Genomic DNA, 17,923 nt, shown 5'->3' on the forward strand with positions numbered 1-17,923 from the left:
GTTACTACCATGAGTTACTACCATGAGTTACTACCATGTGTTACTACCATGAGTTACTACCATGAGTTACTACCATGTGTTACTACCATGTGTTACTACCATGTGTTACTACCATGAGTTACTACCATGAGTTACTACCATGTGTTACTACCATGAGTTACTACCATGTGTTACTACCATGAGTTACTACCATGTGTTACTACCATGAGTTACTACCATGTGTTACTACCATGAGTTACTACCATGTGTTACTACCATGAGTTACTACCATGTGTTACTACCATGTGTTACTACCATGAGTTACTACCATGAGTTACTACCATGAGTTACTACCATGTGTTACTACCATGTGTTACTACCATGAGTTACTACCATGTGTTACTACCATGTGTTACTACCATGTGTTACTACCATGTGTTACTACCATGTGCTACTACCATGTGCTACTACCATGTGTTACTACCATGTGCTACTACCATGTGTTACTACCATGTGTTACTACCATGTGTTACTACCATGTGTTACTACCATGAGGTACTACCATGTGTTACTACCATGAGTTACTACCATGAGTTACTACCATGAGTTACTACCATGTGTTACTACCATGTGTTACTACCATGTGTTACTACCATGTGTTACTACCATGTGTTACTACCATGTGTTACTACCATGAGTTACTACCATGTGCTACTACCATGTGTTACTACCATGAGTTACTACCATGTGCTTTAAGCATGGAGAACAAACCGTCCATTAGGCTACGTGACCTATTGAGTCAGTTAGTTGGTCAGGTGCTGCTGGCACAACATGTGACCTGCACCATAGCAGTCACCACGTGACAGCACAGTGAGCAGTCGGCCTAAATGAAAGAGAAAGAGAACAACACACACACACACACACACACACACACACTGAACCACGCAGGGCATCCTTACCAGAAAAACAACATCGCCATTGTGTTGGTAGCGTAGCTAGCAGACAAAAGTGATTCAACATTGGAGCCTGTGTTCGTGTGCATGTGTGTGTGTTTGTGACTATGAGGATACAGTGAGCTATCTGAGTTGTGTGTTTTTATAAGACGGGTGGGCGTGCACGTGACAGAGAGCAGGGTTCATGTACTCACACGGCTGCATGTATGTCATTGTTATGTAACATGTATGTGGGCTGTGTGAAGAGGGACTGCCACATGCATATTGCATTTCACCATCTGCAAAATGTACGGGGGTGGATCAACGCTCTGCATGTTTGGCCCATATATTCATTCTAGATTATTCCATATGATCTACAGGGGCGTAAAGCGATCTCCCAAGAGTACACAGCTAAGCCAACATGCCCTGTTTGATATTGTGTGTGCTTAAATTAGAGATTTAACCTACACTTGAGTGTACAAAACATTAGGAACACCTGCTCTTTCCATTACATAGACTGACCAGGTGAATCCAGGTGAAAGCTTCAATCAGTGTAGACGAAGGGGAGAAGACAGGTTAAATAAGGTTTTTTAAGCCTTGAGAAAATTGAGACCTGGATTGTGTGTGTGTGCCATTCAGAGGGTGAATGGGCAAGACAAAAGATTTAAGTGCCTTTGAATGCGGTATGGTAGTAGGTGCCAGGCACACCGGTTTGAGTGTGTCAAAACTGCAACGTGGCTGGGTTTTTCCCACTCAACAGTTTCCTGTGTGTATCAAGAATGGTCCACCACCCAAATGACATCCAGCCAACTTGACACAACTGTGGGAAGCATTGGAGTCAACATGGGCCAGCATCCCTGTGGAATGCTTTTGACACCTTGTAGAGTCCATGTCCCCGACGAATTGAGGCTGTTCTGAGGGCAAAACGGGGGTGCAACTCAATATTAGGAAGGTGTTTCTAATGTTTTGTACACTCAGTGTATATTTAAAAAAATGTCCACTTCATTGAAATCATAGAGAACATCTATGTGTGTCTGGTGTGTATAGCTCTCAATTTTACTGTTCAGTAAAAAATATAAAATAGTTCCAATCTATTTGGATTTAGGCTGTGGCTTTGGGGCCTCGGATAAGGCTGGACGAAGCTGGAGAGAAAGACCTGGTGGATTTAATTTTCCTTCCTATCCCTGGAAAGAGACATGGTGATATTGGTCAGCGTCATGCTAACAAGAGACCATGTTCATAATGATCATGTTTGCGTCCCAAATGGCACTCTATTCCCTATGTTGTGCACTTCTTTTGACCAGGGCCTATAGGGTTCTGGTCAAAAGTAGTGCACTATGTAGGGAACAGGGTGCCATTTGGGGCTTAGTTCATAATGACCATGATGTCTCCATTTCCTGACTGCCTTGTCGGCTTGGAGATTTACCACGGCGCTCCACCAAGGATCTGGAATAGTACAATATCCTCTGTGCATGCCAAATGATGCCCTGTTCACTACATAGTGCACTACTTCTGACCAGAGCCTGGTCAAAAGTAGTGCACTGTGTAGGGAATAGGGTGCCATTTGGGATGCATGTGGCCTATGTGAAGGATCTGTAATTAGTTGAATATCTATGTGAAGGCTCACTTGTCAGCTCGCTACATAAATAACTAGGTCATATGGGAGGTGGGGTTGAGGGTGTGGGGCACAGTAGCAATGTGATCTGTCTTGATTAATCAGGAATGAGTGTTTTAATGACATTACCCTCTATTCATAAGCCTGTATCATTGAAATTGACCTAGCGCCAAACCAATATATTGTTTTAAAACTCTTCCTGATGTTCTATACCGTCCTGATCACATCCTTCAAATGTATGGCGTGTTATCTGTAGCCAGGGTCTGACCGGTCCCTTTCAGAACATATGTAATGTATATCAGACATCTTGGATGGCCCATGCCGTCAAGTCATTCATTATTTAAGACTTATTCAAAAGTTCCAGGAAATCTAGGCCACCTATAGTGTATAGCTCCTTTCTCTCTCTGCCTCGTGTGTTCCACCAAATACTGTCACAACTAGCAGGACTCAATGTCCTCCTCAGCCAGATCAGTGTTTTACACATGGAACAAAAATACATTTCTAAAATAAGCTCTTTCTTTTTTAGGTTTGTGGTTATTAGACTACACCTTGGCTCTAGCTTTTCCCTGTGTTTGTTTCTCAAACAAACCCACCTTTAATTAGCCTTAGCTGCAAAACATTACAGAAGCTACTATTTAAGCTACTCTATTAAACTGGGAGACAACATCCTGTGTTAATGTGATGCTGCAAGCCACAGACCATAATGTAACAGTCTGTATAAAGACCTCTCACTACCTCTACTACACCAGTTACATCACAACCATAATGTAACAGTCTGTATAAAGACCTCTCACTACCTCTACTACACCAGTTACATCACAACCATAATGTAACAGTCTGTATAAAGACCTCTCACTACCTCTACTACACAACCATAATGTAACAGTCTGTATAAAGACCTCTCACTACCTCTACTACAGCCTCTGTAGCTGCAGGAGGTGACAGTTGAAAAGGGCAGTGTTAAAAACACCAACCACAATAAACGCTTGCTGCCTGTCTGTGTGCACAGCCGAGCATCCTTTCAACCGTCTTTTCAACCTCTCTTCAAACCATTATTCAACATCTTGTCAGGGCAGTTTTTTATTTATTTCCTTTCAAACTCTCTCTTGATCAGATGAAAGAGAAAGAGAGAAGAGTAAACGAGGAACCTGTGGAGGGATGAATAGAGAGAGAGAGAAGGAGTGCGTAGGCCAAGAAGCTGTGAGCAGTGCTTGGGGGCGATTCTGCCGGGTTACAAAAGAGGGTTTTGAAGTGCGGATGGCCTTTTTCTCTGAAGGGTTCGCCCTTGTGTTGGAGGCAGGATGCGCGTAGGAAAGAGAGGAAGATTGATGGATAGAATGGAGGGAGTGAGAGAGAGAGAGAGGTGGAGGTTAGAGAGCGTGGAAGACCATCTCTCCACACTATTTGTTTATTTGTATCATCATGCAATCAGCTTCACAAACTACAACATTACGCATCCATTAACCTTTGTTGTCATTCAAAATCCTAGCCTTGATTTCCTGTGTGTGAGTTCTGAGGACTTCGTGGTAGCATCAGCAGGCTAGCAGCACGCGTTATGTAATCTGCATGATGCAGATGGGAGCCCCATTCACGTAAAGCTAACACTAGGTAATGCTATTCATGGGATGACCCGGAGAACAGGGCTCTTTGGCAGGCTAACGTTAGCACACGTTCTAGGCTATCAATAGCTAAAGCAACAAGGCTCATTAGCGGGCTAACGCTAGGCTATTCATAGGAGTGGCACTAATGCTATCCAACCCCCTGCAGTGCTAAATTAACTTAGCAGGTTATCTATACCCAGCACACTATTGACACTGAGGTTAGCGTCCTGGCATGATCCTTCCTGTAGCTAACTCTGGTGTGTGTGGTGTTGCAGTGTCCTACCACTGCAAATTAAATCCAATGCCATTTATGTAACGAGATAGGCCTAGCAGGGTTGGGGTTAATTCCATTGCATTCGGGAAGTAAACAGAAATTCTAATTCCAATTTTTACTCTGCATTTCAGTTTACATCCCAGTTTGACTGAATTGAACCCAACCTTGAGACAGAGTCCTCGTTACTAGGTCTATATTCCCTGTTTGACTGAATTGAACCCAACCTTGAGACCGAGTCCTCGTTACTAGGTCTATATTCCCTGTTTGACTGAATTGAACCCAACCTTGAGACAGAGTCCTCGTTACTAGGTCTATATTCCCTGTTTGACTGAATTGAACCCAATCTTGAGACCGAGTCCTCGTTACTAGGTCTATATTCCCTGTTTGACTGAATTGAACCCAACCTTGAGGCCGAGTCCCCGTTACTAGGTCTATATTCCCTGTTTGACTGAATTGAACCCAACCTTGAGACCGAGTCCTCGTTACTAGGTCTATATTCCCTGTTTGACTGAATTGAACCCAACCTTGAGGCCGAGTCCCCGTTACTAGGTCTATATTCCCTGTTTGACTGAATTGAACCCAACCTTGAGGCCGAGTCCCCGTTACTAGGTCTATATTCCCTGTTTGCTATTTTGTGCTCAGGAGGCCCCAAAGGAGATTACAGTGCAGAATGCCTGTGTTTAAAGTCCCACTCGGGTATTTAAGCCCACAAACGACTCATTCATTTTTTGTCACCTATTAGGGCTTAAGCCCAGGTCTTTGACCCAACCGATAAAAAACTTCCCAGCATGCTTTAGGGATTACCACCATTAACTCTTAAACCTAACTGGTAAATAACCACGCTTTAAAGGTTTAGGAACATTTAACCCTTGGTGGACATTGTGTATGGACTGTGACAGAGTTATAGGGACATACTTCTCTATCTTGTTCTCACTCTCTCTATTTCGCTCTGTTTGTCTCCACCTCTTGTTTTTCTCCGCCTCTGTCGATATCTGTCTCTACCTCTCTGTCAATCTCTCTCTCTACATCTCTGTTTTCTCTCTCCCTCTCTTTCTCCTTCCGCCTCTCGTGCTCCTTCTTGCTCCTCTCTCTATCTCTCTGTCCCCCCCATCTCTCTCCATCGCTCTCTGGAGGAGGGCAGGGAAGAGGGAGAAGAGGGGAATGAGAGAGATATTAACCTTAGTTACATTGACCTTGCGTGTGTAGAAATCAAGGCTGAGAAATGTGCTTTGAGAAGTCATCACATGGGTGTGGATGGGTCTGTGGTTAGCTGCTGTGACTCAGAATAGGCCTACGCATTCAAACTTTATCCAGCCAAGTTCTATGTGTGAAAGAACAGGAGGCTGTGACTATATATACCTACAGTGATTGTGGTTAACTAGCCTACTCATGAAGAGGTTAACCTTCACTTGAGACAGATAGACAGATAGGATAGACAGATAGACAGATAGGTCTGTGAACGGTGCCTGCCGTCTTACCCCCCCCTCCCTCCAGTAAGGGAGGGTTATCTAGGGTCAGCTGCTGAGACTGCAGCATGGTTGTCCTTATCAGTGAGAAGTGAAGTGGAGAGGGGAGGGGGGAGTGGAGGCCTGTAGAACTACTGTCTGGAGGAGCTCCATTCACCTCACACTCTGTAGCCTGACAGGCATGTCTAGACTTGTCTAGGATACCCCCCTCCCTTCTTTTCTTTCTCTCAGTGTGTGTGTGTGTGTGTGTGTGTGTGTGTGTGTGTGTGTGTGTGTGTGTGTGTGTGTGTGTGTGTGTGTGTGTGTGTGTGTGTGTGTGTGTGTGTGTGTGTGTGTGTGTGTGTGTGTGTGTGTGTGCATGCGCGAGAGAGCATGTGTGTTCAGCCAGCTCAGCTTTACTGACGTGCTACAGCCATCTTCCAGGTCAAATAGTGTGATAACCCAGAGGTCTCCAAACCTGTCTGTAACCTGCTGTTAACACTATACAAGCAGCACTCTCCTAGCCACGCCAGCCTCACCCTCGTGTGGGTGCTAGCAAGCAAGCTAAGTAGTGCTACGTATCAACAGCCATTGTCAGCCAATCCAGTAGAGGTTGGAAGCTATGGTGAGCTTCGATTGGTCACTAACGTCACGCGACATCCCAGAGGATTTGAATAAAGTTCAGCTTTCCCCAACTTAAGTCCCGCCCTGTTCGGCTCCCTCGCTTTCCTTCCGTTTGAAGTGAATGGCTTCGATGTTTCACTGTGCGATGCCGCTTCCGAGTGTAAACTCAGAGTAAGGCCTGAGGCACCGCTATACAGAGGACACCCACACACACGCTAGAGATCAGAGAACAGAGATGAATCTGGATCGTCCATCTCTGTGTAGGCCTGCTGCGTGAGAGGAGATGGTCACACACTACGTGCCTGCACTAGGATAACTGTGATAAAGACTGAATGTGGGCTGGCCTGCCCTGTGAATGGGGCTGTTTACTGTCAGAGAGAGAGACAGACAGATATTTATCATATATAGAGACGTGTGTACGTGTGTGTACGTGTGTGTACGTGTGTGTACGTGTGTGTGCGTGCGTGTGCGTGCGTGCGTGTGCGTGTGTGTGTGTGTGTGTGTGTACGTGTGTGTGTACGTGTGTGTACGTGTGTGTACGTGTGTGTACGTGACAGACAGACAGAGACACACACACCCACACACACACACACACACACACACACACAACACACACACACACACACACACACACACACACACACACACACACACACACACACACACACACACACACACACACACACACACACACACACACACACAGAGGAGAGTCATTTCTGAGTAGTTGCTGGTGTCTTTAGGTTGTAATCTAGCCTCAGGGCCGAGACACTTTGAATGTCCTAGTCTGAGTAGCATAATGCCCTAGGTTAGCTAAAATACCTCTTCACTGCAGCATAATGCTCTAGGTTAGCTAAAATACCTCTTCACTGCAGCATAATGCTCTAGGTTAGCTAAAATACCTCTTCACTGCAGCATAATGCTATAGGTTAGCTAAAATACCTCTTCACTGCAGCCTAATGCCCTAGGTTAGCTAAAATACCTCTTCACTGCAGCATAATGCTCTAGGTTAGCTAAAATACCTCTTCACTGCAGCACAATGCTCTAGGTTAGCTAAAATACCACTTCACTGCAGCATAATGCTCTAGGTTAGCTAAAATACCTCTTCACTGCAGCATAATGCCCTAGGTTAGCTAAAATACCGCTTCACTGCAGCATAATGCCCTAGGTTAGCTAAAATACCTCTTCACTGCAGCATAATGCTCTAGGTTAGCTAAAATACCTCTTCACTGCAGCCTAATGCCATAGGTTAGCTAAAATAGCTCTTCACTGCAGCATAATGCCCTATGTTAGCTAAAATACCTCTTCACTGCAGCATAATGCTCTAGGTTAGCTAAAATACCTCTTCACTGCAGCATAATGCCCTATGTTAGCTAAAATACCTCTTCACTGCAGCATAATGCTGTTGGTTAGCTAAAATACCTCTTCACTGCAGCATAATGCTCTAGGTTAGCTAAAATACCTCTTCACTGCAGCATAATGCTCTAGGTTAGCTAAAATAGCTCTTCACTGCAGCATAATGCCCTAGGTTAGCTAAAATAGCTCTTCACTGCAGCATAATGCCCTAGGTTAGCTAAAATACCTCTTCGCTGCAGTATAATGCTCTAGGTTAGCTAAAATACCTCTTCACTGCAGCATAATGCTCTAGGTTAGCTAAAATACCGCTTCACTGCAGCATAATGCTCAGACAATTTCATTTACATTTGATTAATTAAGCAGTTGCTGTTATCTAGAGCGACTTACAGTTAAGTGCATTCATCTTAAGATAGCTAGGTGAGACAACCATTTCCTGGTCAGGTCATGTGGTCAGCCATGGAGGGCGGAAGTAAAACTGAGTAGGGTGCAGGAAACACCATTGCACCTCTCTCTCTCTCTCTCTGTGTCTCTCTCTGTCTCTCTCTCTCTCTCTTTCTCTCTCTCTCTCTCTCTCAGTATCATCTGGACCTATGTGTTGTCTTGTTATCTACTGTATCTGTCTCCTGAATCCTTCAATATCATGTCTCTAACCTCTCTCTCTCTCTCTCTCTCTCTCTCTCTCTCTCTGTGTTCCTCTCTTCCAGGAGAGCCCACCTGCGTCTGTGTTTGGAGAGGTTGAAGGCCCTCATCCCTCTGGGAAAAGACTGTAACCGTCACACTACCCTGGGGCTGCTCAACAAAGCCAAATCACATATTAAGGTAACTATACACACACACACTTATGACCTGTTCAAGTCTAAAATACACACATACACACTTATGACCTGTTCAAGTCTAAAATACACACATACACACTTATGACCTGTTCAAGTGTAAAACACACACATACACACTTATGACCTGTTCAAGTCTAAAATACACACATACACACTTATGTCCTGTTCAAGTGTAAAACACACACACACTTATGACCTGTTCAAGTGTAAAACACACACATACACACTTATGACCTGTTCAAGTCTAAAATACACACATACACACTTATGTCCTGTTCAAGTGTAAAACACACACACACTTATGACCTGTTCAAGTGTAAAACACACACACTAACATTCGGACCAAGGCGCAGCGTGATATGGGTTCCACATCTTTTTATTCGTGAAACGCACAAAGCAATAAAAAAAGCAACCGATACGCGAAGCTATGGAGTGCTCACAGGCAACTACACATAAACAAGATCCCACAAAACACAGTGGGGAAATGGCTGCCTAAATATGATCCCCAATCAGAGACAACGATAAACAGCTGCCTCTGATTGGGAACCATACCAGGCCAACATAGACATACAAAAACCTAGATTACCCACCCTAGTCACACCCCGACCTAACCAAAATAGAGAATAAAAAGGCTCTCTATGGTCAGGGCGTGACAGCACGACTCAGGCCTGTACTCTACACAGACTGGTGCGCCATAACCAATCAGAGCTTCAATAAGCCTATATGCAAATATACCATTTCCAAATATGGATTTGTGCCATTCACTTTGAACTGGACTGTTTTACAGCATGAGCGGCTGCGATCGTTATGCGCTTGTTTTGAAATCAAAGCGAGAGCTGCATGTAGCCAAGTGGGCACATTTGTTCATATTCTTTGCTAGTTAGTGAGTTATTAGCCCAGTTATAGATCATTTGTAGTCAGCAATGTGGGAGTGATTGCTTCCTACATGAGAACAAAACGTGTACATTTCTTGGCATGTTTGAAAACAAGTCGGGTCAAGAGCTTTTTTACGGCAGTTTTTTATTTGGAGACGGTCTTGAATAAGCTAAGTAGCCAATAGGCAGAGGGTAGCATCATTTGTCTGATTCTCTGTAATAATGGTATGGAAATAATAATTAATTTTATTTTGGAAAGTGTTTTCTTGCATCAAACAACACAACAAATTGTTCAGGATTAACAGGTTAATGTCAAGCCCTGCGTGTGTTTTTCAAAAGTCTCATGGAATGTAGGCCAACATTGGACACCACACATTGGCTGCTACTGTAGGCTGAATGATAGAACAGCTATTTTCATGTTTAAATGTTATGTGATACATATTCTCCATATTTGTTTATGTTAGGCCACTCTGGCAGGCCTACATTATGATCAAAAAGCCACAGTAGTCTACTTGATCACTGTTAAAACTGTAACTTGAAGCGGGTACAGCCTCAGTGTTCACAGTAAACGCAAGCTGGAAGTTGCACAGAATTTTCACAACGTTCAAGTTTGCGCTCGGCAGACCTGAAATTCGCTCACCTCCGGAAAAAAATGAGAGGGAACATTGCTCATAATGAGAAACATGTTGCTTGTTCTGAATCTATGACCCGTGCAGCTTCCCCACTACTGACTGCCACCTGAATGAGGTTAACATGGGAATGACAATCAATAACATTGACCCTGACAATGACACAGAAACATGGAATGAAGGGTTGCATTGTTGTTGCATGTCTCTCGCTCGCTCTTTCTCTCTCTCACCCTCTCTCTCTCTTTCACTCTCTCTCGCTCTTTCTCTCTCTCACCCTCTCTCTCTCTTTCTCTCTCCCCCCTCTCTCTCTCTTTCACTCTCACCCCTCTCTCTCTCATTCTTTGTCTCATCTCTCTCTCTCTCTCTCATTCTCACCCCTCTCTCTCTCTTTGTCTCATCTCTCTCTCTCTCTCATTCTCACCCCTCTCTCTCTCTCTTTGTCTCATCTCTCTCTCTCTCTCTCTCTCTCTCTCTCTCTCTCTCTCTCATTCTCACCCCTCCTCTCTCTCTCTCTCTCTCTCTCTCTCTCTCTCTCTCTCTCTCTCTCTCTCTCTCTCTCTCTCTCTCTCTCATTCTCACCCCTTCTCTCTCTCTCTCTCTCTCTCTCTCTCTCTCTCTCTCTCTCTCTCTCTCTCTCTCTCTCTCTCTCTCTCTCTCTCTCTCTCTCTCTCTCAGTGCTGTAACTGTCAGCTTTAGTCTTTATCAAGTATTGACGTAACTCTGTGTAACAGCAGTAGTAAACAAACGCATCGTAAACAAAACACTGATACAAGATAAACAACGCCAAGTCTGGAAAGACAGAACGTTACTTCTGTGTTGGGCTGTTGGGTGATTTCCCTTCCAAAGGTTAGAGTTAGCTTATAGGTCAGGAGACGGGATACTAAAGTCTGACATTGGATTTGTAGCGTTTGGAGAATTGATTGGCGGTTTCATTGACTCCTCTATCTCTCATCCTCTCTCCTCGTCCCAATTTTTAGTCTACTCCCTTATCTGTATCTCTCCCTCCATCCCCCTCTCCCACTGTCACTATCCCTCTGAGAATATCTTCTCTATCAACCTCACCCGCTGAAATATATACATTCACATCTATTCATAACCACGCTCTCTCGTCTCTTTCTTCTCTCCCTCCTATAGAAACTTGAACACACCTGGTAAAATATCCTGTTAAATAGATAAAGGAACACAAAGGATAGCAACTCGTCATCTCTCTGAGCGTGGAAGAGGCAGGTGCTCTTTGGAAACAGGTATACAAATACAGTTTGTTCAAGATAACTAAACACACTCTCTCCCTTCTCTCTCTCCTTTCTCTCCTCTCTCCATTCTCCTCTCTCTCTCCCTTCTCTCCTCTCTCGCTCCCTTCTCTCCTCTCTCTCTCCCTTCTCTCCTCTCTCTCTCCCTTCTCTCCTCTCTCTCTCCCTTCTCTCCTCTCTCTCTCCCTTCTCTCTCTCTCTCTCTCCCTTCTCTCCTCTCTCTCTCTCTCTCTCTCTCTCTCTCTCTCTCTCTCTCTCTCTCTCTCTCTCTCTCTCTCTCTCTCTCTCTCTCTCTCTCTCTCTCTCTCTATCCCCTCTCTCTCTCTCTCTCTCTCTCTCTCTCTCCCCCTCTCTCTCTCTCTCTCTCTCTCTCTCTCTCTCTCTCTCTCTCTCTCTCTCTCTCTCTCTCTCTCTTTCTCTCTCCCTTCTCTCCTATCTCTCTCTCCCTTCTCTCTCTCTCTCTTCTCCTCTCCTCTCCTGTCTCTCTCTTTCTCTTCTGTCACTTCTCCTCTCCTCTCTCTCTCCCTTCTATCCTCTCTCTCTCTTCTCTCCTATTTTCTCTCCCTCTTCTAGAAACTTGAAGAGGCGGACCGTAAGAGCCGTAACCAGCTGGACAGTCTGGAGAGGGAGCAGAGGCACCTCCAGCGCCAGTTGGACCTGCTGCAGGGGGGCACCGGGGCCGGGTTAGGAGGCACTGGGCCGGGGGAGGGAGAGAGGATACGCATGGACAGCGTGGGCTCCACCCTCTGCTCCTCCGAGCGCTCCGACTCGGACCAAGGTGAGCGACCGTGACCGCCGAAAGGGATCTTAGTCAGATTCTAGTCTTTATTTCAGTGTATCACACACATAAGCACATCAGTTAAAGAGATGTGGAGTTTGTACACTTGTACCATATTCTTAGGATAACCAGGATTATTTGTTTCCACACAGAATCAAGCTAACTTCTCAGTTTATTAGTGTTCCTGTTTAGTTCCAAGGAGCTCTTGTTTTGAGTGTGTTATTCCAACGTTCTGCTCTTCTCTTACTCCCTCTCTGTCTCTCTCTCTCTCTCTTTCTCTCACCTCCCTCGCCCTCTACAGAGGAGATTGAGGTGGACGTGGAGTCTACAGAGTTCTCGGAGCACGGGGAACTGGACTCGGTTTCTACGGCCTCCACCAGCGATCTAGACGACCACAGCAGCCTTCAGAGTCTAGCCAGCGACGAGGGCTACTCCAGCTGCAGCATCCTCAAACTCTCCTCAGCCTTCTCCGGATCCTCCTCATAGGAGACGGCTGTTGGGTGTAGACTCCTCCCCCCACCTCGGGGGGGTAAACCAACATCCAAAGACCAACCACCTGAACCTGGCCAGCGACGAAGGTTACGAGGGCAAACGTTAATCCAGCGTCCTCGTCAAACTCATCGCCTTCTCTGACCGGCCGATTAGAGTTGTCTCCAGCCCCAGCTCCAACCTGCAAAAACCTTGGCCTCCCACCTCCATCCACCGACCCTGTTGTGTATCGTCATGTCACCCATCTACATGTATCATCGCCGACTACACCATCGCCATGGCATCCCTCAAGTGGCGCCCTGACGTCCTTCTAACTTCCTGTCTGTAACTCCTCCCCATTGCACCATCCGTCGCTCTGCTCCAACTCGCTGCTGAACCTCAACCCCCAGTCTGAGAAGAACCCCCCCCTCGGAACCCCTCAACCCCCCCTCCGTCCCAAGCAGAAGGTCCAACCCCCCGCATCGTCCCGATAACAGGTACATGAAGAACAGAGATTGATCCAAACACAGAACCAACCAACCTTTATTTTGAGAATCTGAATAAGAGCAATGGTTTGAGATTAGATTTTTACTGGAGTGGCTTTATGAATGATTGAAAATGAAGATGAAAAAGGATGTATTTTTATGAACATGCTGGGATCAGCATTATCTTGGTTTTATTGCAGACATAATCGAAGGGAATAGACCACTTTTTTAAATCAAACAATTGATTAAGTTATTTTAGAAACAAACAAAAAAACAACCCCCTATTTTAGCATCAGAAATGCACTTAAACTTCTATTATATATTAGAATATTTTATGATGACTTTTATTTGTTTTAAAACCCTGTTTGGTTCTATGTGTTTGAGTGTTTGCTCTGGTCTGGGAGTGTTTGCTCTGGTCTGGGAGTGTTTGCTCTGGTCTTGTGTCCGAAGTCAAGTCAATGTTCTGCTGGACTTAAAAACTCATTTGGGAACAAGTGGTAATTTGGACACAGACTCTGTGGAATGACAAGAAGTCTACTAGTCATATCAACACATTTTGGCCCTTGAACGACGTCCTTTTTTATTTTAGATTTCTTGTCTTTGTGTTGTTGTTTTTTTTACAACTGTGCAGCCGCAGCACTGCACCCAACAGACACTTGAAATGGTGCTACCTGAAACAGCAACAACAAACCCATCAACAACGCAGCTCAAACGCTTGTACGACCAACGCTCCTTGTCTGCCGTGTCATACAGGACGTTTCCATCCCAACATGCATCATATGCATTCCCATGGAACGTGGTGCTCGGTGTGGAAATCAACCTTCAAAGGGGTTTTTACAACAACGCAGCAACAAGCTATCCTGCACCTGCCTACCTTAGAGCTGTCTATGGAAACACATCGGCACAATTTAAAAAGAAAGAATAGCAAGGGACGTTGGGCTATAGAGACAGCACCCATCCTTTCTCTCTATCCAGCAGTAACAAGCAATAACTATTTATAGTCGGGTTTTTTTCGTTTTTTTTTTCGACCATTTGACCTCCTGGTTTTTCCCCCTCTCTTTTCCAAGGCAACAGACCTGTGGCCGCCCCAAAAAAGCTCATTCAACTTGCTTTGTTTTTTTGTACATAATTAGATGGCTTACAATTAGGCTTAATAAATTAACGATGAAAAAAGGAGTGTAAAAAATAAAAGTTAGAAAAGTTGTGTATAGAAAAAACCTATTGCCTCTGTTGCTGTTTTTGACCTTGTGTTTTTGTGCATTTTAAATTATATTTTTGAAAAGATTTATTCTACTTCTCTCAGAGTGTGACTGGCAAGCGGTCAGTCAGTCGTCCACGTGGCATGAATTGGACAGTATTGCTTTGTTCATTTTGCTGGTTGAAACGTTCAAAAGTGACCATTCTGTAGCTGTCCCCCATCAACCCCAAGAGAAGTTCCACTTCATAGTACTTAACTTAAAGTTCAAGACACAACAACAAGAGAACAACAACTATATGGCTGTAATACAAAATGGCCGCCACCCCAGGACATCTTCTGTTCATAAATACAGCGTTTGTGTGGCACTCTTATTTATTCAAATTTGTTTGTTTTTTACTTTTATTTTGAAAACTCCTATATGGCATTCCACTGGTGGTATCTGGTGAGCTGTGGGGGAACTCGAGTCTGAAGTGACAACACCAAGGTGTAAGATGATGTCATTGACTGTGTGTGTACATCCTTAGCCCTTGTTACTGAAGCGAACCCAACTTGCACTTTGAAAAGTCTTGTTTTCCACTGGTATTCACGTATCTCTTCATATGAAAGAACAATCCCACCCTGACCCTTGAGTTTTTGAAGTTTATATATTTATTAGCCTATTTCTCCATCCCTCACAGAACCAACACAGAACGAGGGGAAAAAATGAAAAAAGTTAACTTATTTGGTTTCTGTCTTATCTTATTATTCTCCCTATTTCTTTATGATTTTATCCCTTATTTTAAGATGTTATGTTTAAAAGTGAAACAATGTCTGTTTCCCAAATGGCACCCTATTCCCTACATAGTGCACTACTTTTGACCAGACTCTGTCGAAAGTAGAGCACTAAGTATGGAATAGGGTGCCATTTGGGAAACAGTCAACGGTGAATCGTAGTGAAATCAGTCAGGATACCAGGCTAATGTTGTTTTGTTAGACGGACACTTGAAATGTAATCAGCCCCCAAGCTGCTCCCAGTACTGAGCCTCTTATGCCTCCACGGTCCAGTTCCAAACTGACCCCAAGCTGTATGGTCATTTCTTCTCCTCTGATAGGCTGGGTGGAGTTTTTGTCGTAACAGTTTACACCAAATCCAATAATCCTAGAATTTGCTAGGAGGGGATGGGGGTGTAGGGTCAAGGGATTGATTTTGGACTCAGCCTACAATAGCCAAGTCTAATTGGCAAATACTGAGCCAGCTACTATACAAAATGGGGGCTATCTAACTAACTCAACACTCCTCTAGTAGGAAGACAAGTAGGAGTCTTTACTAGATTATGTTTTAGTCAACAAAATGTGTCTTACATTTACAAAAAGCCTCAGATGAATATTATTGAGAACAAAACGAAGGACATCATTCAAGGTGTACAGTTAGAGTGTAATCTTGCGAGATTTCATGATCTCCTCAAATCTTGATGGTTCACTGACGATGGTGCTTTCTCCATATAAACAAATAAGCCAAACAACCTCAGAACACCAACCGTGTCCTCTTCTCTTTCACAGGGGGCAGATTACTTCACTCTTTCCTTCATTTACACTTTTATCGTCTAGCGCTTTTTGTTTGTCGTTTTTTGAACCTGCACTATGAGGAAAAAGGGCCCATATTTAATGAAAAACTGTGTTTTTCCCCAATACCCTCTCTCTTTTGTGTGTGTTGTCTGGTGTCCTTAGTGCGGCCATATAAGTGCTACCTGCTTTTGGCTCTGTATGGCTAGCAGTATGTTGTTATATCCAGATTTGGGGTCTATTCTAACTCAATTCCTATCTGTTGAGTTCAAGATGGGAATTTCTTACCTGGTATCCAAACTGAATTCACATTCCATTTTGCGGATGGAATTTAGATGGAATTGACCTCCACCCTGAATAATGTCACTCCAGTGTACTAGGTATTGGTCTTATAGACAACGACTCGAAGGGGGGGAACGAATAGCCTGGGACCCAGATCTGTTTGTGCTATCTTTCCAACTCCTATGGTCATTCTGGTCAAGACAGCACAAGCAGATCTGGGAACCAGGTGAAGGCAGAATGAATGGGTCAAAGTAGATACAGCTATTCCCACCTCCAAACAGGACAGACCTAGCCTGGGTTAAACTAGGCTGAATGCTGTGATACGAGTTAGCGTAGCATTCAGTCTGGTTTAACCAGGCTATAGGAGAGACTATAGTCCCCTTGTTGTTCAGATGAACTCTGTGGCTATCAATCCTTTGTAGAACATGCTCTCTGATGATGATTCTCGCTGTGTAAGTTTGAAAATGCAATACTTACAATAAAACACCAAGATTTTCAAACCGGAACTTGTTGACTTTGTTGTCTACTATCTATCTATATTGTTCTTTTCAAGGTTGTTTTTAATCCATTCTCCGTTCATTTTGAGGAAGTTAGACACTTCTTATCGGTTGGGTTCCTGTCAGTCAGCCACACACTGAGTGTACCAAACATTATGAACACCTACTCTTTCCATGACATAGACTGACCAGGTGAATCCAGGTGAAAGCTATGATCCCTTATTGATGTCACATATTACATCCACTTCAATCAGTGTAGATGATGGGGAGGAGACAGGTTAAAGAAGGACTTTTAAGCCTTGAGACAATTGAGACATGAATTGTGTATGCGTGCCAATCAGAGGGTGAATGGGCTAGACAAAAGATTTAAGTGCCTTTTGAATGTCAAGAACAGCAACACTGCTGAGTTTTTCACGCTTAACAGTTTCCTGTGTGTATCAAGAATTGTCCACCCACCACCCAAAGGACAACTAGCCAACTTGACACAACTGTGGGAAGCATTGGAGACAACATGGTCCAGCATCCCTGTGGAAAGCATTTGACACCTTGTAGAGTCAATGCCCTGATGAATTGAGGCTGTTCTGAGCGCAAAAGGGGGTACAACTCAATATTAGGAAGGTGTTTTTAATGTTTTGTACAGTCAGTGTATCTTAAAGGTTGAACTGGGTTAACAAGACCCTGTGCAGATTACAGTATCTTAGTTTTGTCATATATTGTATATCATATATAGACTTTTGCCAGGCATTGTAAAGATCTGATAAACCTCTGCAGATATGCACAGATTTTGCATGACTGGAACGAGCCCAAGTACGTGTCTCAAAGTTAACTGTGTAGATACACTATATAGCTATATATACAGTATATATATATAGTTTGGGGTCACTTAGAAATGTCCTTGTTTTTGAAGGAAAGCACATTTTTTGTCTATTAAAATAGCATCAAATTGATCAGAAATACATGACTATTGTAGCTGGAAATGGCAGATTTTTTTAATGGAATATCTACATAGGCATACTGAGGCCCATTATCAGCAACCATCAGACCTTTGTTCCAATGGCACGTTGTGTTAGCTAATCCAAGTTTATAATTTTAAAAGGCTAATTGATCATTAGAAAACCCTTTTGCAATTATGTTAACACAGCTGAAAACTGTTGTTCTGGTTAAAGAAGCAATAAAACTGGCCTTCTTAAGACTAGTTGAGTATCTGGAGCATCAGCATTTGTGGGTTCGATTACAGGCTCAAAATGGCCAGAAACA

General features: G+C 43.9%; 1 protein-coding gene across 2 annotated transcripts in view; it reads left to right on the forward strand.

The window, feature by feature from the left end:
* Window positions 1-16,675, forward strand: part of mxi1 (max interactor 1, dimerization protein) — a 36,691-nt gene extending 20,016 nt beyond the window's left edge. For both annotated transcript variants that reach the window (XM_071389307.1, XM_071389308.1), the window contains exons 4-6: window positions 8,531-8,645; window positions 11,990-12,194; window positions 12,496-16,675. In XM_071389307.1, the coding sequence (XP_071245408.1) occupies window positions 8,531-8,645; window positions 11,990-12,194; window positions 12,496-12,680 (505 nt within the window). In that variant the 3' untranslated portion in view covers window positions 12,681-16,675. The remainder of the gene's footprint in view (window positions 1-8,530; window positions 8,646-11,989; window positions 12,195-12,495) is intronic.
* Window positions 16,676-17,923: the final 1,248 nt, after the last annotated feature.

This window comes from Salvelinus alpinus, chromosome 2 (genome assembly GCF_045679555.1).
Source record: "Salvelinus alpinus chromosome 2, SLU_Salpinus.1, whole genome shotgun sequence".
NCBI lineage: Eukaryota > Metazoa > Chordata > Actinopteri > Salmoniformes > Salmonidae > Salvelinus > Salvelinus alpinus.